At 57.0% G+C, this 20682-nt stretch overlaps 2 protein-coding genes across 21 annotated transcripts in view; one reads left to right on the top strand and one right to left on the bottom strand.

The window, feature by feature from the left end:
- NPRL3 (NPR3 like, GATOR1 complex subunit) overlaps positions 1-19217 on the top strand; it is a 63893-nt gene extending 44676 nt beyond the window's left edge. For 6 of the 15 annotated variants that reach the window (XM_045381985.3, XM_045381989.3, XM_045381990.3 and 3 more), the window contains 6 exons: positions 577-733; positions 5840-5946; positions 6460-6589; positions 9692-9881; positions 10719-10911; positions 12211-12783. In XM_045381985.3, coding sequence (XP_045237920.1) covers positions 577-733; positions 5840-5946; positions 6460-6589; positions 9692-9881; positions 10719-10911; positions 12211-12376 — 943 coding nt within the window. In that variant the 3' untranslated portion in view covers positions 12377-12783. Of the gene's footprint in view, positions 1-576; positions 734-5839; positions 5947-6459; positions 6590-8467; positions 9445-9691; positions 9882-10718; positions 10912-12210; positions 12784-14468; positions 14822-16735; positions 16809-18767 lie in introns of those variants that run through there. The other 9 variants (XM_065536702.2, XM_074028325.1, XM_074028326.1 and 6 more) reach the window with 4 other exon arrangements.
- On the bottom strand, positions 13236-20452 carry MPG (N-methylpurine DNA glycosylase). 6 transcript variants are annotated; one of them, XR_012429558.1, is made up of 6 exons: positions 20328-20452; positions 19272-20002; positions 18944-19177; positions 15837-16041; positions 14583-14800; positions 13236-13681 (listed from the first exon to the last, which is right to left on the bottom strand). XR_012429558.1 is itself a non-coding variant. In XM_045381992.2 (6 exons), the coding sequence occupies exons 3-6, from the start codon at positions 19308-19310 to the stop codon at positions 13305-13307; spliced, it is 855 nt and encodes a 284-aa protein (XP_045237927.2). In that variant the 5' UTR covers positions 19311-19461; positions 19893-20002; positions 20328-20452; the 3' UTR covers positions 13236-13304. The 6 variants fall into 6 exon arrangements, 4 of the variants coding, with proteins under 4 accessions (XP_045237927.2, XP_073884431.1, XP_045237929.2 ...); XM_045381992.2 differs by lacking the exon at positions 14583-14800 and having other exon boundaries at positions 19272-19461; positions 19893-20002; XM_074028330.1 differs by lacking the exon at positions 14583-14800 and having other exon boundaries at positions 15890-16041; positions 19272-19461; positions 19893-20002.
- Between the last annotated feature and the right edge of the window lie 230 nt (positions 20453-20682).

The following is a 20682-nucleotide window of genomic DNA, read 5'->3' as shown; positions in this document are numbered from 1 at the left end:
CTGCGGTGGGATATGGAGTCCAGTCTTCAAACCTTCCCCACTTTTGTCATGTGTTTTTTTCTGAGGGTGACATAATCCTTGCAGGTTTTTGTTTTTGTTGTTTTTGAGACAGAGTCTCGCTCTCGCCAGGCTGGAGTGCAATGGCGCAATCTCGGCTCACTGCAACCTCCGCCTCCCAGGCTCAAGCGATTCTCCTGCCTCAGCCTCCTGAGTAGCTGGGACCCCAGGTGGGTGCAACCACACCCGGATAATTTTTGTATTTTTAGTAGAGATGGGGTTTCACCATGTTGGCCAGGTTGGTCTCAAACTCCTGACCTCACGTGACTGCCTGCCTTGGCCTCCCCAAAGTGCCGGGATTACAGACATGAGCCAATCCTTGGCAGATTTTGTGAAGGCCTCTAAACAGACCACTGACCTTTTCTCAGATCCCACTCTTGGCCCTTCTCTCCGCAGTTGAGGGCTGGGAGGCTCCAGCTGCACGGTTGTGTCCCTGGTGCATACCTGGTGCATACCTGGTGCATATGTGGTGCAGGTTCCTGTACTTCGTGTGTTCCGTAACAGGTGATTGTTTTGCAGCCCCTACCACGCCCTGCTGCTGCTCAGTGATGAGAAGTCCTTGCTGGGTGAACTTCCTATCGACTGCTCCCCTGCCCTAGTGCGGGTGATCAAGACCACATCTGCTGTGAAGAACCTGCAGCAGCTAGCTCAGGATGCGGACCTGGCCTTGCTGCAGGTATAGCTCTGGGGGCCTGGATGGGTGGCATGTGGCAGGTGCTGGGGCATCAGGAAAGGCAGGCCATCTGCCACACTACATCCATAGGGGCTCTGTCCAGCTGAGAGCTGTGGCATAGCCCACCATGGGGTGGGGCCAGTCCGTGGGATGGCTGGAGGTTTTGGCATCTGAGTCAGACCTGGGTTCAGGGCTGGCTCTGTGAATGAGCGATGGGACTGACTTGTTCTTCTGTCTCAGAGACGTAAGACAAGTCTGTGAGAGAAAGGACTGGGGTGCTCCCAATATTGGAGGTCGAGATACCAGAGCTAGTGGGTGGGCAGGGCAGGAGTGGGCAGGGTCCTGGGGGCCTCACAGTGGTGATTAACAAGCATATGGGAACTGAGGGCAGGAAGCTTGGATGCAGGGCCCTCCCATATGCAGAACAAAGACCTAACCTGGTGGCCTTACCCGCTCTGTGTGCACATGTGTTGGCCTGTGCACTCTGTACAAGATGCCACTTCTTTGCTGAGCCACATGCTTATGGGCCTGTCCATGCAAAGGGCTGCCCTTTCTGATTAGATGGAGGGCCCCTCAGCCGTGTCTGCAGATCTGGTTGGAGTGTGGGTGAAGCGTGGGAGGAAAAGCACAGGGAAGGCTGGGCACGGTGGCTTATGCCTGTCATCCCAGCCCTTCTGGAGGCCGAGGCAGGCGGAGCGCCTGAGCCAAGGACTTTGAGACTGGCCTCAGCAACATGGCAATACCCCATCTCTACAGAAAGTACAGAAAAAAAGAAAGAAAAATAGCTTGGCATGGTGGCATGCACCTGTAGTCCCAGCTACTTGGGGGTATGAGGTAGGAGGATCACTTGGGCCTGGGAGGCAGAGGTTGCAGTGAGCTGAGATCGTGCCACTGCACTCCAGCCTGGGTGACTGTATTTCCAAAAAAAAAAAAAAAAAAAGCACAGGGAGAAATCAGAAGCAGGGGCTGCTGATGGGGTGGCCAACAGGCCATGGGGTCATCTGTGGCTGCTAGTCATGTGGAGTGGCCCAGAGCTACGGGACCATTGAAGTGTTGCCTGAGGGCGGAGCAGGTGGTGCCTGTGGGTGGCGCCCTCGTCTGGTGGCGGTGTGCACGGCATGGCCACCAGGGGGCAGCAGAGGCTGCCAAGGAACCCAGGCGTGAGGTGGGCCCGCCTGGGTCCCTCTGGCTGAGCTTCCATGCTGTTTTGGCCTGTGAAACAGGCCTTTGCTTCTTAGCACGTTAGGTGAACTTGTCCAGCAAGGCCTGACTCTCAGGCCACTTTTCCCCAAAAGCAGCCTTTTTGGATTCTGTCTTTGAGAGTAAGTCTCTCCCGCCTCTGTATCTCAGGGAGCCTTTATCTATCCTCTGTGAGACCTTTTACCAGATTGTGCCCTTGTATTTCTTTCTTCTTTTCTGAGACAGGTTCTTGCTCTGTCTCCCAGGCTGGCATGCAGTGGTGCCATCATGGTTCACCCAGGCTCAAGCATCCTCCCAAGTAGCTGAGACTACAGGTGTGCCCCTGGCTTTTTTTTTTTTTTTTTTGGTAGAGATGGGGTCTCCCTAGGTTGCCCTGGCTGACATCAAGCTCCTGGGCTCAAGTGATCGTAACACCTTGGCCTCCTAAAATGCTGGGATTAGGCCGGGCGCGGTGGCTCAAGCCTGTAATCCCAGCACTTTGGGAGGCCGAGGCGGGCGGATCACGAGGTCAGGAGATCGAGACCATGCTGGCTAACACAATGAAACCCCGTCTCCACTAAAAATACAAAAAAATTAGCCGGGCGTGGTGGCGGCGCCTGTAGTCCCAGCTACTCGGGAGGCTGAGGCAGGAGAATGGCGGGAACCCGGGAGGCGGAGCTTGCAGTGAGCCGAGATCGCGCCACTGCACTCCAGCCTGGGTGACAGAGCGAGACTCCGCCTCAAAAAAAAAAAAAAAAAAAAAAAAAAAAAAATGCTGGGATTAATAGGCATGAGGCACCATGCCCAGCTGTGCCTTTCGACTTCGTGGGCTGGACAGGACCCAGTAAAGACCATGTCCTGCCCACCTTCATAGCATCCAGGAGACACAGAATTGTAAAAGAAGTCACTGCTCCATACAACCCTGCAGAGTGAGGGAGTCAGTGTACCCCCGTGTCCTGATGAGCACCAGCCACATGGTAAATGCGTGTGGCTGTTCACAGGTCCTGTGTTGAGCTTTTGAAAGGAGCTGGGCCTGGCTTTCCTGAGGCTGTCTGGCAGGAGTTTGTGCTGGACACTGTGCCTCTCATCCTTGCTATCAGAGTCTCCTTGGACAAGGCTTTGATGTCCTCTTCTGAGGTTGTCTGGCAGGAGTTTGTGTGGACACTGTGCCTCTCACCCTTGCTGTCAGTCTCCTTGGACAAAGCTTTGGTCTCCCTTTGAGGTCCCCTTCACTTCCCTGCCGTGGCCTTGACTGGGGAGAGGGAAGGCTGTCATTGTTTTCCTGTGTCTGTAACCCTTCCCTGCTGTCCCTGCTGCAGGTCAGCAGAGCTTTGCTGCTGGTGTGGCAGTGCACAAGCCCCTGGGGCCCATCCCTGATGGGTCACTCTGTTTCCTTGAGATAGTCCCCTGGGGAGCATCTGCCTCAGGTGTGAATGTCACCAGGTAAAGTCCCTTATGTGGCTGGGTGCAGTGGCTCATGCCTATAATCCCAGCACTTTGGGAGGATGAGGCAGGAGGACTGCCTAAACCCAGGAGGTCACGACCAGCCTGGACAACATAGGAAGACCCTGTCTTTACAGAAAATTAAATAATTAGCTGGGCATGGTGGTGTGTGCCTGTGGTCCCAGCTACTCAGGAGGCTGAGGTGGGAGCATCACTTGAGCCCTGGCGTTCGAGGCTGCAGTGAGTTGTGATTGCACACACTTCCAGTCTGGGCAAAAGAGCAAGACCCAGTCCCAAAAAATAAAATAAAATAAAATAAAATAATTCATGTTTACATCAATCCAGAGAGAATCTACAAGTAAATTTTGGGTTTGTCATGATAAAGTTAATGTTATAAGACTTCAAACACTACACAAATTATAGACACAAAAAGTTCCCACAGTCCCATATCCCACAGGTAACCTAGATCCCTCCAGGTTTTTTATCTGTGTGTGTGTGTGTGTATATACAAACATTTTATTTTGTATTATGAAAATTAGGATCGTGCTGTACATTCGTTGTGATTGGCTGAATAACGGCCCCCAGAGACATACACATCCTAATCCCAAAAATCTATGAATGTGAACTCATGTGGCACTTTGGAGATATTACTAAGTTAAAGATCTTGAGATGGGAAGATCATCCTGTTAAGCCCTAAATGTAATCACTAAGGCCCTTATCAGAGGGAGGCAGAGGAAGCTCTGACTGAAAAGAGGCAGCGACGTGACCACAGAGGCAGAGTGGAGTGATGTGGCCACAAGCCAAGAGACACTGGCAGTTGAAGAGGCAGGATGAATTCTCTCTGGAGCTTCCAGAGGGAGCCTGGTCCTGCTGGCACCTTATGCTGGCCCTGAAGTACTGATTTTGGACTTTCAGTTTCCAGAATGGACAGCATCTTGGAGAGGCTGCTGCAGGGAGAGGCAGGAGGTGGAGACCACTATGCTGAGCAGAGCTGGGGGAAAGTGGGTGTGTCTTTTTGAGAGAGCACATGCCAGTGGCACGTGGGGTGAGGCAGCAGGGTGGTGATGGAACTGAAACCTGCCATGTTGGGGTTAGCAGTGCCATTGGAGGCACCACTCGCACAATCTCAGCTCACTGCAACCCCCACCTTCCAGGTTCAAGCAATCCTCCTGTCTCAGCCTCCGAGTAGCTGGGACTACAGGCATGTGCCGCAGTGCACGGCTAATTAAATAAAAATTTTTGGTAGAGATGAAGGTCTCACTATATCGCCCAGGCTGGTCTCGAACTCTGAGGTTCAGGTGATCCGCCTGCCTTGCCCTCCCAAAATGCTAGGACTACAGGCATGAGCCACTGCACTCAGTCTGGAGGCCCTGTTTTCTGAGCTGAGGTATAAGTGTCCTTAGCAGCAGGCCGCACTGTGTCCAGGCAGGGGTGACTCACCCACACAGAGGCCTACTGGCCAAGAGGGTGGAGTGGTGTCTTGGGGTGATGCAGAGGCAGAAGTGCAAGTGCTTAGGATTGCACACACCTTTTCATGAAGTGCTGTGGTACTGTGCTCTCAGACCTCAGGCCTGAAGTTTCCTCTGGAAGGGGTTTTGGGTGTGTTTGTGTTTCCTGCTGTTCAAGGGTCCACAAGAGCAAAGCTGGGAGGTGGGGCAGACCTGAGGCCTTTGGGTATGTAGGAGTGGCATGCTGAGTGACTCCACACCCATCATTGGGGCAAGGCCATGCTGGAGTTTTAGGGGGTATGAAAGGGCTGTGCCCTGCCAGGACATCCAGCTAAGACCCCTGCCCAGCTGGGCCAACCCTGTGTTCCCAGCACCCCAGACATTCCCATGCTTGTGGCCTGAGACCACCATTCTTCAGTGGGAGTCAAGACAGTACAGGATGGGAAAACACTGGCACCAAACAGCACAGGGAGCAGTGATAAAAAGGCCATTGTGGCCAGGTACAGTGTCTCACGCCTGTAATCCCACACTTTGGGAGGCTGAGGCGGGTGGATCACGAGATCAGGAAATCGAGACCAACCTGGCCAACATGGTGAAACCCTGTCTCTACTAGAAATACAAAAATTAGCTGGGCGTGGTGGCATGTGCCTGTAATCTCAGCTACTTGGGAGGCTGAGGCAGGAGAATCGCTTGAACCTGGGAGGTAGAGGTTGCAGTGAGCTGAGATTGCACAACTGCGCTCCAGCCTGGATGACAGAGCAAGACTGTCTCAAAAAAAAAAAAAAAAAAAAAGCCATTGCTCACAGAGAGTGCTGTGTGCTGTGTGCTGGCTGTGCCCCACATCCTAGTGAGAGGTTGGGAAGGTGCTGTTCCACATTAGGGAGGAAGTCGCGGGCCACAGCCACCATGTGTGTTCTGCACGAGCCTGGGATCAGCTTCTCCGGGTTGGTAGGCCATGGCCACCCATGCTGAGAGCTTCTGACAGCTCCCAGTGGGCCAGCCTCAGGCATGGTCCTTGCAGCTTCCCCTCTGCCTGCAGGTTTTCCAGCTTGCAGCTCATCTGGTGTACTGGGGCAAGGCCATCATCATCTACCCGCTGTGTGAGAACAACGTCTACATGCTGTCTCCCAATGCCAGCGTATGTCTGTGAGTGCTGCTGGCTGCCAGAGCCTGGAGCCCTGAGTGGGAAGGGGTGAGGCCAGCAGGGCCCTCCAGATGCTGTTCTCTGTGTTGACCAGGCACCAAAGGCTGTGGAAGCCCCAAGGCCAGGCTCTCACTTCAGCCTAACTCCTGGCCACCAGCGTGCCCAGGTCCCAATTCTGGTCTGGCTCTGTGCTGTGTGACTCTCCTGTATCCCCCCTATGCCGGGCCCCCTCCTCCAGGCTGGCTCTCCTAATCCACCTTGAGGGATCAGAGGTGAGATGCAGGGTGAACTGTGCCCATGGCTCCTGCTGCTGCTCAAGGGGAAGTGCCCAGGTTCTGTCCACCTGGAGGCCTGCCTGGCATCATACTGTTCTGCCCTCACTGCACCGTCCTGGTCCACCTGCCACACTTTGCTTCTCTGCTGCCCACTGAGGCCAGTGTTGAGAACACAGTGGGGGGGTCTGAGAACACGGTGGGGGTTCTGCTGCACTCACTGGCATGCTCGTCTGCCTCCAGGTACTCCCCGCTAGCCGAGCAGTTCTCCCATCAGTTCCCATCTCATGACCTGCCGTCCGTCCTTGCCAAGTTCTCCTTGCCGGTCTCCTTATCAGAATTTAGGAATCCCCTGGCCCCCGCTGTGCAGGAGGTGAGTCACAGAAGCTCGAGGAGCCTGGAGTGGCAGGTGCGTAGTGGATAGGCACTACCTGCCTGGCTGTTGGTTCTGATCTGAGCCCTTACCACTGCTAGCTGCTTCTCCTTGGTTTTGGGGGCTTGCCATGCAAGTGCTATGTGCTCAGCAGGGCCCAAAAGTCAGCTGCAGATGCTTGGCCAGTGACCCAACACTTGGGCAGTTGTCCCCTCCCCATAGAGCCCACCCTGGCTGTGGCAGGCAGTTTTTAGGGTTAGAACTGAGTTAAGCTTGGCAGGAGAGTGCTTACCTTTTCTGGCCCTACAGACCTGCCTTGTACCCCTTTGGGACTGGGGACTGCCTACAGATGAGGGTGCAAAGGCAGCTTTGTTCTCACTGGGCTGGGGCCTGACCCTCTGAGAGTTTTGCTTCTGCCTTCACTCCCTGCCATGGCTCAGGTGGCCACAGGGTCTGTGGGTATGAGTTCTGGGGTCACCGGTCCCCAGAATCTCCTCATCCAAGAGAGCCTAGAGAAGACCCTAGTGGGCCTGGGTCAGGGCAATGGGCAGGCAGGTTGAGAGCTAGGAGTGGCTGGGGGATAGGAGGCCTCCTGCAGATCTGTGGGATGGACTGGTGCACCGGTATCTGTAGCAGGGCCAGTGGCTTGCCCTGTGGGCTGCAGGTGCCTCAGCCTCGTGCTGAGGTGGCTTTGCCATCCTCCCCTCCACTGAGTTCTGGGCAGAGACTCAGAGCAGGGCCAGATAGGACAGAATGTTGGAGACAGACGAACTGGGTGTTCTCACGTCTTTGTCTCCAAAAGTATTTGAGTAAGTGCCAGATCTATTAGGCAAAACCAGTCCTTAAAGTCAAACCCTTTCCGTTCTCAAATTGTGAATGAGAATAAGATTCTGGTTTTTCAGCTCCTTTAGATGCCAAACCTGACAGAGTTCTTAGTGCGGTCTTTCATAGAGCCCTTGGTTTCTGGGAGCTGAGCCAGATTGTATCAGCTGAATTAAGAGGCACTCTCTGCATCCCTTCTCTTGGGCCAGTGCTTAGGGAGGAGCTGCTGGTGCTTCCATCCCAGAGGCCTCCTGTGGTCTAGATGACGGGGTGGCTTTTCCAGGCCACGACTGAGTGGTTGCTCCAGGCCTTGTCAAGGGCCTAGATGGAGCCAGGTTCTGCCTGGGCTCCAGTGCCGGAAAGCCCCTCAGTTTTATTTTTTGTTCATTGATTTTATTTATTTTTGATTGCACTCCAGGCTGGAGTGCAATGGCATGATCTCGGCTTACTGCAACCATTGCCTCCCGGGTTCAAGCAGTCTCCTGCCTCAGCCTCCCAAGTAGCTGGGATTACAGATGCCTGCCACCACGCCTGGCTAATTTTTTGTATTTTTAGTAGAGACAGGGTTTCACCATGTTGACCAGGGTGGTCTCGAACTCCCGACCTCAGGTGATCCACCCACCTCATCCTCTCAAAGTGCTGGGATTATAGGTGTGAGCCACCATGCACAGCTTTTTTTATTGTTTTGATATAGAAACTTGCTCTGTTGGCCGGGCGCGGTGGCTCACGCCTGTAATCCCAGCACTTTGGGAGGCCGAGGCGGGTGGATCACCTGAGGTCAGGAGTTCCAGACCAGCCTGACCAACGTGGAGAAATCCTGTCTCTACTAAAAATACAAAAATTAACCAGGCATGGTGGCGCATGCCTGTAATCCCAGCTACTCGAGAGGCTAAGGCAGGAGAATTGCTTGAACCCGGGAGGCGGAGGTTGTGGTGAGCTGAGATCGCACCATTGCACTCCAGCCTGGGCAAAAAGAGCGAAACTCTCTCTCAAAAAATAAATAAATAAATAAGTAAAGTATTAAAAAAAAAAAAAAAAAGAAACAAACAAACAAACCTGCTCTGTTGTCCAGGCTGAAGTGCGGTGGCATGATCTTGGCTCACTGCAACCTCCGCCTACCGGGTTCAAGTGATTCTCCTGCCTCAGCCTCCCAAGTAGCTGGGATTACAGGCATGTACCACCATGCCCAGCTAATTTTTATATTTTTAGTGGAGATGGGGTTTCACCATGTTGGCAAGGCTGGTCTCAAACCCCTGAGCTCAAGTGATCCACCCGCCTCAGCCTCCCAAAGTGCTGGGATTACAAGCGTGAGCCACCACGCCCAGCCCCATCTGTTTTATTTCTTACTTTCACGTTAAGTCTGGATATTTTGCAGTCCGTTTGACCAGGTCGTCTTCTTACTTACCTGGTGTATATCCCCCATTCCCATCCCCAGTTCCCCAGCCCCCTCCCAGGAGGTAACACTGGCCAGCAGCTCCTTGTCGACCCTCCCAGAGATGAGGAGACAGATGTGTATCTGAGGACACTGATGCTGTCTCACACTCCTCGCTGCTCAGTGCCTGTGTCTGGGCAGTGCTTTCTCACGGGGACTGGACTCTACCTGGCACAAGGCTCCTCACTTCTTCTCACTGCCAGCCCCACCTGCTAACCCAGAGACACTGGACAGCCTGGCCAGGACGTGCCTTCTCATGGTGGGGATGGGGAGGGGGGTGCTCCACCCCCAAGCCCAGGGTCACTGGCTTCAGCTTTCTTGTGGATCCACCCTTGTGCTCAGGGTGGACTTTCAGGTAGATCCAAGGAGAGGACTTTCTGCTCTCAGGGTGCCTGCCCACAGCCTCTTTCTAAACAGTGTCTGGGCTTGTCTGGAGGTGGACTGGCTGGCTGGTACCAACTACAGGGCCAGTGGGCCGAAGGAGAGAGGAGGCACAGGGGCAGCTGCAGCAGCACAGTGTGGGGGATTTGCTCAGAGCAGCGGTCACAGGGGGCCTCCACATCTCAGGTCCTGCTCCTCAGCCAGATGCTGGGCGGCCCAGGTGTGTGGTGGGAGCCCATGCAGGTGTGATCCAGATGTCCCCTGGCCCCTCTCCCTTCCCAGGAGGGTGAGCTGGCCTTGCAGAGCTGGCTGGCAGCTGGGGGCTCCCTTTCTGAGAAGAGGGTCTTTCTGCCTGTGAGTCAGCACAGGGAGTGTGCTGTGGCCATGTCTAGGGCCATGGGTCCCTGATCCCCCAGGAAGAAGTTGGAGTGGGGAGGGGGACCAGCCTCACCTGCTGCCACCCGCAGACCCAGCTTATCCAGATGGTGGTGTGGATGCTACAGCGCCGGCTTCTCATCCAGCTGCACACCTATGTCTGCTTGATGGCCTCACCCAGCGAGGAGGAGCCCCGCCCGCGAGAGGACGACGTCCCCTTCACTGCCCGGGTCGGCGGTCGCAGCCTCAGCACGCCCAACGCCCTCAGCTTTGGCTCCCCAAGTAGGGCCCCCAGGGCATCGCTGTGGTAGTCAGGGGAGATGCTTGGGGGTGGTGCCCAGGAGGCTCAACATGGGCCCTGCTGTGAGTGTTGAGGGGCCTCCACATGGCTGCACACACACAGTCACAGGCACACGCCTTGTGTCCCCCGTGGAGACACCTCTCCTGTCTCCTAGCACCACCATGACTCTGAGGTGGCAGCTCTGCCTCCAGGCTCTTCAGCAGGCTTGCTAGAGTCAGGAGCAGCTCCCAGCCCACCAAATCAGTGCTGGAATCTCTGCCCCAGCCTGGGATCAGAGCAGGATCTCACAGCACTACCCGGACAGCTGACACCTCTGTGCCCCAGAACAGCTGTCATGGCCAGTGTGGCTCAAGGGCGGCAGCCTGTTGCCAGGTCCCAGGTCCCCAGGCTTCGAGACAGAAGGGGGTGGAAGACTTTGAAAGTCCTCCCCTGGCTGAGGTCTGGCTGTAGGGTTCATGCTTCATGTGAGGACCCCGCTTGCCCAGGGTGCTTTGTCCTCCATCCTGGGTGAGGGGCAAGATGCCCAGGCCCACCTTGGGGTGTTTGTGGGGTACACATTGCACCTCTGTTCAGGTCCCTTGAGGGTGCCCCCAGAGGGGAGGCTACCCATTTCCCAAGTCAGCCATATGAGGGGCGTGTCACACCCAGGAGGTGGGGCAGCCGCGGATGCTTGCAGGCAGATGTTGCAGCTGGGGTACCAGATAGGGCCCTTGTGGGAGTTAGGGGTGTCATTGGAGGCTGGCTGCTGGCTCTGCCCTCGCTGTTCCCCTGGGTGTCCTGGAATTTCACTTGGTCACCCTGACCCATGGCCCCCACAGCCAGCAGTGATGACATGACCCTCACCAGCCCCAGCATGGACAACTCCAGCGCAGAGCTGCTTCCCAGCGGGGACTCACCACTGAACCAGAGGATGACGGAAAACCTGCTGGCCAGCCTGTCAGAGCATGAACGCGCAGCCATCCTCAGTGTACCCGCAGCCCAGAACCCTGAGGACCTCCGCATGTTTGCCAGGTGGGTGCAGGTTGACCGTTGGGACTGGGGCCAGTTGCAGGGTCAGGGCAGAAAGTGGATAGGGACGTACGCAACGGGACCAGATCCACTGAGAACAAATGGGGCCCTGTTCGAGATGGAGTCTCTGCAATCAGGTGTGTAGGGGCAGGTGCCACTGCCCAGGCATGGGGATGCAGCTTGTCACCAAGACCCCGGGCTGGGGGCCTGGTGTGCCTGTTTTTGGGCCTCTTCGCTCTCCACTACTTTAGATATTCCTTGTCCCTTGAGAGGCAGTGCCAAGTTCTCACCCTCAGGAGACTTGGCAGGGGTTTGCCCAGGACTCTAAGCCCCGGGGGGCACCCAGGATCCCCCACGTTATAGGTGATGTGGCTCAGTGGTCTCTGTCAGCCCCACCCTGATGTGGGGGATAGTGTAGTGGCACACTTTTCCGGGAGTGGTCAGGTTGTCAGGGACTGAGTTCCCTGTTAAGAACCACACTCCAGGCCCTTGAGAGGACCACTTGCAATGCTTCTGAGCAGCTGGTCCAGGTCTCACCTGCATTCTAGCATCCTCTGTGCCAGCCTCAGTTGCAGAAACCACCCTAAAGCAGTGACTTTCCAAATGATGGTGACATTAAAAAAAAAAAAAAAAAAAAAGCAGGCCAGGCACAGTGGCTCACACTTGTAATCCCAGCACTTTGGGAGGCCAAGGTGGGTGGATCACCTGAGGTCAGGAGTTCGAGACCAGCCTGGCCAAAATATAGTGAAACCCTGTCTCTACTAAAAAATACAAAAATTACGCAGGCATGGTAGCACACTCCTGTAGTCCCAGCTTACTTGGGAAGCTGAGGCAGGAGAATTGCTTGAATCTGGGAGGTGGAGGTTGCAGTGAGCCGAGATCGAGCCACCGCACTCCAGCCTGGGTGACAGTGAGACTCCATTTCTTGGGGTGGGGGGGAAATAAAAGCTGTGACCTTTTGGCTTCAGAGCTATGTGGGACTCACCATAGCATGAAAAAAAAGCCACCAGCAGACCCCTGATCCCAACATCAGGACACAGGCTGGGGCAGCTCTGGGTGTGAACAGCTGTCTATCCTCCTGGACCCACTTTGCCCACCTGCTGGTCAGCAGGACCATGGTGGGCGTGCGGTCCTGGAGGCCTGCCTGCCCTTGTTGGGGGTCTGTGGCTGCCTCCCTGGCCTTCACTGCCAGCTCTGCTCAGGCCTATGGGCAGCTCAGAGTTGATTCCCAACAGTAGCTATTCAGCAGAGGCCTTTGGGGGCTGGCATCAGGTTGGGCTCACGCCCACCCATCCCTTCCAGGCTCCTTCACTACTTCCGAGGCCGCCACCACCTGGAGGAGATTATGTACAACGAGAACACTCGGCGCTCCCAGCTGCTCATGCTGTTTGACAAGTTCCGCAGCGTGCTGGTGGTGACCACCCATGAGGACCCCGTGATTGCCGTCTTCCAGGCTCTGCTTCCCTGAGCCCAGGCAGAGGGCGGAAGGCTGCTGGGGTGTGCAGGTGGGCGCTCGCATCTTCCCACCCAGGGCTTCCTCCCTGCTGAGGCTGAGCCCTCTTAGCCCTGAGGCCTGGCACTGGGTGGATGCCGGCCAGCCATGGCCCAGTGAAGCCTGCAGAGCCCCACTGTACTGGCCCCTGGTGGTTCAGCTGTGAGGCCGCTGCCCTCCGCTTTCCTATGCTTCCCTCCAGTCCTCGCCGCATGTGTAGGCGTCTCCACGCTGGAGGGGGCCTGCCAGAACTCCTGTCTCTGGGTGAGGGCTGCATCCTTCTAGGCCCATGTGAGCTGTGCGTTTCTCAGACCCTCCTTTTGTCCCTACACCTGCTCCCTGGAACCCCCCTCTGTGGCCACCCTGAAGAATGTGCTGAAACACTTGTGTGGCCTGTCCCCGTCTCTCTGACAGCCTTCCATTTGTGAAGTGCCCTGTGGCCCTGTCCCTAGCACCACCTCTGTCTGCCATGCACTTCTTCCTCCCAGGCTGCCATGAGCCTTTCCTGGCCCAGCCCTCACCACAGTCCATGGAAGCCACAAACAGGCTCATAGCGAAGCTGTGACCTGGTCCTGACCATCTGGGGCGCGAGGGCCTGAGCTCCCCTGCTAGGCTGGAGCAGCCCTGTCACCTGTGCACATCTTGCTGGTGGAGGCATGGCCCACTGTGCAGGACCCCACCCTCGGGGGCTCTCTGCTCCCACACTGATGATTCTCCCCAGCATCCACACTGGGTCTGGCACTACGTACTCAGGGCCCCCAGCCCTCGTGTCCTGGAGGAAGAGCTGGCTCCAGACACATGCTGATCACCTAGAAGAGCTCTGGCTAAAGCGCAATTTTCTAGAAATAAAACATTTATTTGTTTTTTAAACAATTAAAAAATATTGTCTGGGCAGGCCCTTTGCTTAGACCTGTGTGTCCTGCTCAGCCACTCTGTCGACCACACTGACCCAGGGGCTGCCCCGGACATAGAAGCGGAGGGGTTTCCGGGCCCACTCCCCTGCATAGCCAATGCCCACCCGGGCTGCTGTCACTACAGCTGGCTCACTGGGCTCCAAGGGACCACGCTCCAGCCATATAGCTTCATCCTGTGCCAGGTCCCTCTGGTCAAAGCTCTTGTTGATGGCCAGGGCCTGGCACAGCTTGGAGGGGCCACTGCAGAGCTCACGGTCCTTGAGGACACGGCTGGCGGTGCCTTTCCGGAGGGTGCTGCGAAGCTGACGCATGGTCTCCAGACCTTCCAGGGGCTCCAGTGCTCGCAGCAAGACGCAAGCCCCGTCCCCTGTGGGATGGATGGACAATGTGGAAGTGGAGCCTCCCTAGGCTCCTGTCTTCTCTGCCCTAGTGCACATCCAGACAGCTGCCTTCCTGCCTGGGCCAGGGACCTGCTCTATGCACCTGCACCGTCTCCTGGGTCTGACCTGGTGGGAGGGGGCTGCACCTCACTGTGTCCAGACCCCTCTGCCTACCTTGCCATCCTCCATGCCTGCACCATGAGGTGTGCCTCCTGTGGGCACCTCTGGCTGCCACCACCAGGCAGTGCCTCCACCACTGTGGCCGCCCTCACAAAGCCAGACTGTTAAAAACACATGATGAATGCCGGATACCATCTCCTTTCTACCTGGCTTCCCCTGGTCTTGTGACTGGCAGCAGCTATGAGGCCAGCAAAGGAAGCTCCAGAGAGCCAGTCCTCGGTTGCGATCATTCTGCCAGGAAGCAGGAAACCTTGGGCCTAGCCAGGCCCCAGGGCTCCCCTTCTGCCTCACCCACTCAGCATTTGTGTTGGTCAAGTGGTGGGGGCTAGGGGTTGGCTTAGAGCAGCTGTCAGTGTGCACCGGATGTCGGGAGAGCCCATGCAGTGACTCAGTGGAAAGACGGACTGCCACACCCTGCACAGGCAGGGCAGGAGAAGGCTGGCGAAGCGCCCCTCACCTCCCTTGGGATCCTTCCTCCAGCCTAGCCCCTCCCTCACCAGGCCAGGCCACTTGAGAAGCAGAGACAGCAAGTGAAGGCTCCCGGGCCCAGAGGCTCACTCAAGCACAGATATCTGAATTTCCTCTGCCCTGCAGGTTTGGAAAGGTCCCTTGGATTCCCGGCTGGGGACAATGATGACCTGGACCCTGGCCAGAGGAGCCCTAGCCCTCCAGCAAGGCAGCTCCCTGGAGACACCTGCTGTGACTCACCTGTGCACCCCTGGCCCTCCCAGCCACCTGGGAGTCAGAGGCTTAGCCCAGAGGTGGCCAAGCCAGTCCCCACTCTTGGGCTGTGGCCATGTGAGCCTCTGCATCAGCAGCCAGGGGCGAGCACTAGCGGACGAGGCCATGCCCTCCAGCAAAGCCAGCAAGTGCGGCATTCCTCTCAGCAGATACCCTTGACCAGCCAGTTGTCAAAGTATTTCAAGCTAAAATCAAGGCCAAGCAAAGCCTTTAAGTTCCCGTCCATTCTGTGGTTCCCACGCTGCTTCCAGCTCACCAGGTGGGGCACCCGCTGCCCACCCTGACCCACCTCAGTAGGAAGGAGCGGGACCCTCTACATCCCTGTGAGTGCAAAACACATGCCCCTCACGGTCCCACTGAGCCCCCACAGAGCCGCCTGCAAATGAGTCAAAGCCTGGCCGCCCTCATCACCACACCCCCCTGCCCTGGCTCCTTCACACACAACACATCCAAGTCCCACATCCTGACAAAAATACGATCCTTTGATCTCTTCTTACCAAACCTCCCTGTCCTCGCCTACTTCTCTGCCCACCCTAACTCCCCGCTGCTATGCCCACTGCTCCATCCTTGGCAACCTGACCACTCTGCTCTTCTTAGCACTGCGATCATCCTCTTCTCAAACTGGCTTGTAATCCTCATGTGCTGCCTCCATCAAGGGCAGGTGACACCTGTGTCCTCGGCCTCCTTTCTGCCTCCACTTCAACCAACCCTTTCTTTTTATTTTGAGACGGAGTTTTGCTCTTGTCGCCCAGGCTGGAGTGCGGTGGCGTGATCTCGGCTCACCACAACCTCCACCTCCCGGGTTCAAGTGATTTTCCTGCCTCAGCCTCACTAGTAGCTGGGATTACAGGTGCCCACCACCATGACCATCTAATTTTTGTATTTTTTGTAGACACGGAGTTTTACCATGTTGGCCGGGCTGGTGTTGAACTCCTGACCTCAGGTGATCTGCCTGCCTTAGCCTCCCAAAGTGCTGGGATTACAGGTGTGAGCCACCACGACTGGCCCCAACCAACCCTTTCTACTCCTCTAACCAACCTTGCCCTGTCAATGCAGCCAGAGCTCCTGAAACCCTGACCTGGCCCTGGAAATGGCACTTCCTTGCTCAAATATCTGCCCCACCTCAGTCCTCCTGGTGGTCTGCTGGCTGTTAGTTGACGGGGCTCTGCCAGCCCTCCAGCCCCCTCAACCGCCAACCCCCCATGCCCCAGCACTGCTCACCCTGGCTGGAGATGTTCATGCAGAAGTACATGCCATAAATGATGTACACGTACAGGGTCCCCGGCTTCATGAACATGCCTCGGTTGCGGGGGGTCTGCCGGCCACCCCTTGAGTGGGCAGCTTCATCCTCTGGCCCCAGGTATGCCTCAGTCTCCACGATGCGGCCTCGGAGTTCTGTGCCATTAGGAAGTCGCCGGACTAGGACCTGTGCGAAGTCAGTTTCTGCTCAGGGCAGGAAGGGATGGGGGTCCACTCACCCTAACAGTGCCCAGCCTGGACCTCATCTCCCCAGCTCAGGGTGTGTCAGCCGCCCAGGTCTAGCCATGGACCTTGCCCCGTATCCATCCTGCCTCTTCTCTTGCTCCTGCTGAGCCTGAATATGGCTGTCGAGGGTACCAGTTGTCTGCTCCAGCCCTGCTAGACCACCAGACCGCAAGCCAAAGACACCTCAGGCCACAGCCAGGGCGGGGCTGGGAACCAGCAGTCATGGATTCACCTTGCAGGTCAACCTCCAAGTCCTCTCAGCAGGGCCCTCCATTCCCCAGCTTCCTCCTTTCCCAAGTACCCTTGAGAAAACCATCAGCATTTAGCATGAGGCCAGGCATCACGGAAGGCACAGGACCCCAAGGATGTCCCCACACCAGCTACCTGGGAAATCCCAGAGCCTGTGAAGTCCCCTAAACCTGGGCTGCTGAGGTGGCCACAAGGGACCCTCATACTAAGCTCCCACCCTCCGGCTCTAAGGCCTTTCTGAGCAGTAGGCCCAGCTGCCCCACGGTGCCCCAGCCTGGACCATGGTCTTGGTAACGGCCAACAGTTGTGCCCTCAGTGCTTGGAGCCCGAGTTAACAGCAGAGCACTGGGGACCAGCCACATCCCCAGCACCTGTCTTGTTTTTAGGCCAGAGGCATCAGCTGGACAGCCAGACCACCTTCACCTCAGCCCATGAAGCCCTGCGGTGCCAGAGGCCATGGTCAGTATCATGGGCTGGGGAGGAGGGGCACTGGAGCTCAGATGCTTGCTGGGGGAGCATTCAGGAGGCCTTCCTGGAGATAGGGTGGAGGAAAGAAGGGGTTAGTGCCTGTGCTGGAAGCCCAGAAATCCTTAGGCATCCAGAGCCGTGAGGACAGAAGTGAACAGGCCAGGCTTGGCCAGACCACGTCCAGGGGAGAAAGGGTGGCCCTGTTCCATCTTCCCTGGAGCTTAGAGGGAATGCCCCTCCAGGGGCTTCACGCTGCGCACTCCTCTGCCTCCATGGGGGCACACTGGGGGGGCCCAAGTACCATTCTGGAGAGGAGGTTCCCACAGCCCTTTTCTCACTGTTTCCTTTTCCATCCCAAATTTCTGATCTGGATTTCACTCTGATACCATTTCCACCAATGGCAGATACTGGGGCCTCTCACTCCACCCCCATTGCCAACACCCACACCCTCTTCCTTGCTGGCAGAGCCTCCTGGGGGACACCACACCCTCCTCAGCCCAGAGAGTGGCCTGGGATTTCATGGCAACTCACTGCAGTGACGCTTTTAGGGATGAGTGCATGACCCAAGCCCGGCTGAGGGGTCTGCAAGGGCATCCACTGGGAGGTTATGGAGAGGGCTGTCCCTAATCCAAGGGACACGGTGAAACACCCTCTTCTCTGCTGGACATCATCTTGTCCACCAATGAGCTCAAGTGGGCATGACTGTGGCCTGCCAAGGATGCTGAATAGAGACAAACGTATTGTGGTCCCTGATGCCACACTGGGCCCTTGCCCTGCTATGATGCACCTGCCACATGTACCGTTTTGTTGTATCACAAATGCCCATCATATTTTATTTTTTATTTTTGAGACAGAGTCTTGCCCTGTCACCCAGGCTGGGGTGCAATGGCGTGACCTCAGCTCACTGCAACCTCTGCCTCCTGGGTTCAAGCGATTCTCCTGCCTCAGTCTCCCAAGTAGCTGGGATTACAGGCACCCGCCATCACACCCAGATAATTTTTATTTTTTTTTTTTTGAGACAGAGTCTCGCTCTGTCGCCCAGGCTGGAGTGCAATGGCGTGATCTTGGCTCACTGCAAGCTCCACCTCCCGGGTTCACACCATTCTCTTGCTTCAGCCTCCTGAGTAGCTGCGACTACAGGCGCCTGCCACCACGCCTGGCTAATTGTTTTTTGTATTTTTAGTAGAGACAGGGTTTCACTGTGTTAGCCAGGATGGTCTCGATCTCCTGACCTCGTGATCTGCCCACCTCGGCTTCCCACAGTGCTGGGATTACTGGTGTGAGCCACCATGCCTGGCCACAAATGCCCATTTAAGGTGCTTTTAGAAGGATCCACATGGGGACAGAATGTTGTTTGTTCTCCACGAGATCAAGCCCACATTCTAGGGTCTGCTCTTTAGCACCCAATTCCTGCCACTAGTATTTCTCTTCTGGCTCTTTTTGGTGATTATAATCTAAAAGTAGGCTCATTAAAGGACAAAGAGAAGGCCTTGGAGCCTCTGGAGAACCAGAAAGGCAGGCCTGGGGCTTTGGCATCAAGGACCACCACCCAGACAGTGCTCCCAACAGATCCAGCCAAGATGCCGTGGCTGTGTGAGCATTTGCTTGTGGGGACAGCCTGCACCGCAGGCCCCACCAGAATGGGCCCTGGGCAGTCCCTCCTTCTTACTCCAAGTCTGATAGGCAGAGCCCAGATCCTGGACCTACAGTGAGCTGCAGGGGCCCTGGGAAGCCAGCACTGCACTGAGAGCCACTACAGTGGGAACGGGCAGCCGAACACTGGCCACAGCCACAGTTCCCATGTGTGGAAAAACTGTGAGGTGGATTCCAGGTGAGGAAGGCTAACAGTGCAAGTGCTCCTGCCCTAGATGCCAGAAGCCGGGCGGTAGACAGTGGCACCCCTGCTGCACCCTGGGCAAACAACACTGACAATCTCCACATTCTTCCCAGATGATCTCAGGCAACTGAGAGGAGCTATCCAGGGACCAGTGTGAGCAAAGCAGCTAACTGCACGAGGACAAGGAGGACTAACCGAGGGCCAAGCCCAGCAGGCAGCGGACAGGGCTTCAGGGACAACTGCAGTGACAGGCACTTTAGGAGAGACCACGTTGCTATGTTCACATTACCTGTCCCAGAAATGCCCGGGCCAGGGGGACTGCTGGCTGGTCGAAAAACTCCAACCCCAGTCGGGTAAGGTGGCCCTTCGGGCTTGAGAAATAGATGCTGCGGTATGGGCCCAGGGTGGTGGGTGGTCCCAAACAGGGCTCCTTGGGGCAAGGTGCCTGGGCTGTGTCAGACGGGCTGTGTGGCTGCTCTGCTTTGGCTAGTCGCTGCTTTTTTTGCCCCATCCTTCGGGAAAACTGTAATGGGAAAAATAAATAAATAAGCATCCGAATAGAAGACAGCTGTCTGGTAAGGTCAGGCTCAGGAAGTGCAAAGACTGGATTTGACCACCTGCTTCAGTTTCTTCATCTGCAAAGCGGGGGTGACCATCCTGTGGGTAGTTATAAGGCACAAACACCCCGACACACTCGAGGCCTCAGGAAATGATTACATCTGATGGATGGCTGCTGCTGGTGGCAGGGTGGCTGCTCTGCCCCACATATGTGCGAGCTGCACAGCGTGGGGGCCCAGGCTGCACGACCTGGGGAGCAAATGGTGGCCGGAGCCTGGGACAGCAGGGCTGGGGCCCTCTGATTCCCACTCATCATGCAGGTCCCAAGCAAACGTCTGAGCTGGTTTCTGGAACCCTGCCCTTTCATCCAACCCTTACCAGGAATTCAAAACACAGCCAGGACCTTGGCAGGGCCTTAGCAGGGATCCCAGTGTGTCAGAATCCTTGGAATGGCCCCCAAGGCCTGACACACAGGGAGGAGTGAGTACCGGGGTGACCACTGGCCGGGCCCCATCCCATGTGCTCAGGGTCCCTAACTGTCCTCTGCTTCATGGCCCAGGTTGGATAACGAGCAAGTGGGGCAAAGGCAAGGTCTCCTGAGGGACCAGGAGGGTCTGCTGAGACCCAGCAGACCCCCAGCCTCCCACCTGTGGCCTCCCCATGTTTAGGCGGAACCTGACCACACATCCTCAGCTGTCCTGAGGCAAAGGAGGAGGGAAGATACAGGAGGCGGGTGCGCGTCGGCCTGGCAGCACCCAGAGGGCTGGTCTTCAGCAGCACCTAAGTCCTCCTGGCATGGGAGAGATGCATTATTTTTAACGGGAGTGCTGACGTTCATGTCGAACGGAGACTGCCAGTCGGCCTGGAAAGGACGCTGACGTGACTGTCTCCGCACTCGGCCAGCGCTGCCAACGCGCCGTGGGCTCAGCCCCCGGGCCCTGCGACCCCTGCTTTCGGCCCGAGCTTGGCCCTTGCCTACGCTCTGGCTCTGCCCCAACCCTCGGGGCGGTGGGCGATACGCCCGTCCCCGGTACTCCCGCTCCGGCGGCCGCGCTCGCTGCTGCGCCTTGGGGTGGGCGCGTCTGTTCCGCGGGGCGGCCGAGGCGCGCGCTCACCTGGGCCCCGCTGCGCGCAGGCATCCGGCAGCTCGGGTCGGGGCTTCGTGGGGCTCGGACCCCGGCACAGAGACCAGCAGCCGCCGACCCCAGCCGCCGCCGACCCCGGAAGCACCGCTGGTACCGGGGCGGAGCGGCGCCTGCGCAGAACGGGACGGAAGCCGGGAAGGCGGGGGCAGTGAGCGCAGGGAACGGGCTGCGGCCCCGGGGCGGGGCAGACCACAGGGAGGTGGATCGTCTTCCCAGCACCCACCACCAGTTCTGGACCCAGGCCCGGGCCTGATGCGGCTCCTGCGGAGCGACAGCCGGGAAGGGGCAGGTGGGGGTGGGGCGAGCACCCCACTGTGCCCCGGCG

This window comes from Macaca fascicularis, chromosome 20 (genome assembly GCF_037993035.2).
Source record: "Macaca fascicularis isolate 582-1 chromosome 20, T2T-MFA8v1.1".
Taxonomy (NCBI): domain Eukaryota; kingdom Metazoa; phylum Chordata; class Mammalia; order Primates; family Cercopithecidae; genus Macaca; species Macaca fascicularis.
Note: the sequence above shows the minus strand (reverse complement) of the source record. Positions and strands in the feature narration are given on the sequence as shown.

Excerpts from the sequence above, each read along its gene's own strand:
- MPG (XM_045381992.2), bottom strand. The coding sequence starts at position 19,310 with ATGGTCACCCCCGCTTTGCAGATGAAGAAACTGAAGCAG. Across the intron at positions 16,042-18,943 it reads CCCGGGCATTTCTGGGACAG|GTCCTAGTCCGGCGACTTCC; the intron begins GTAATGTGAACA and ends GACTTCGCACAG. Across the intron at positions 13,682-15,836 it reads CATGAACATCTCCAGCCAGG|GGGACGGGGCTTGCGTCTTG; the intron begins GTGAGCAGTGCT and ends TCCATCCCACAG.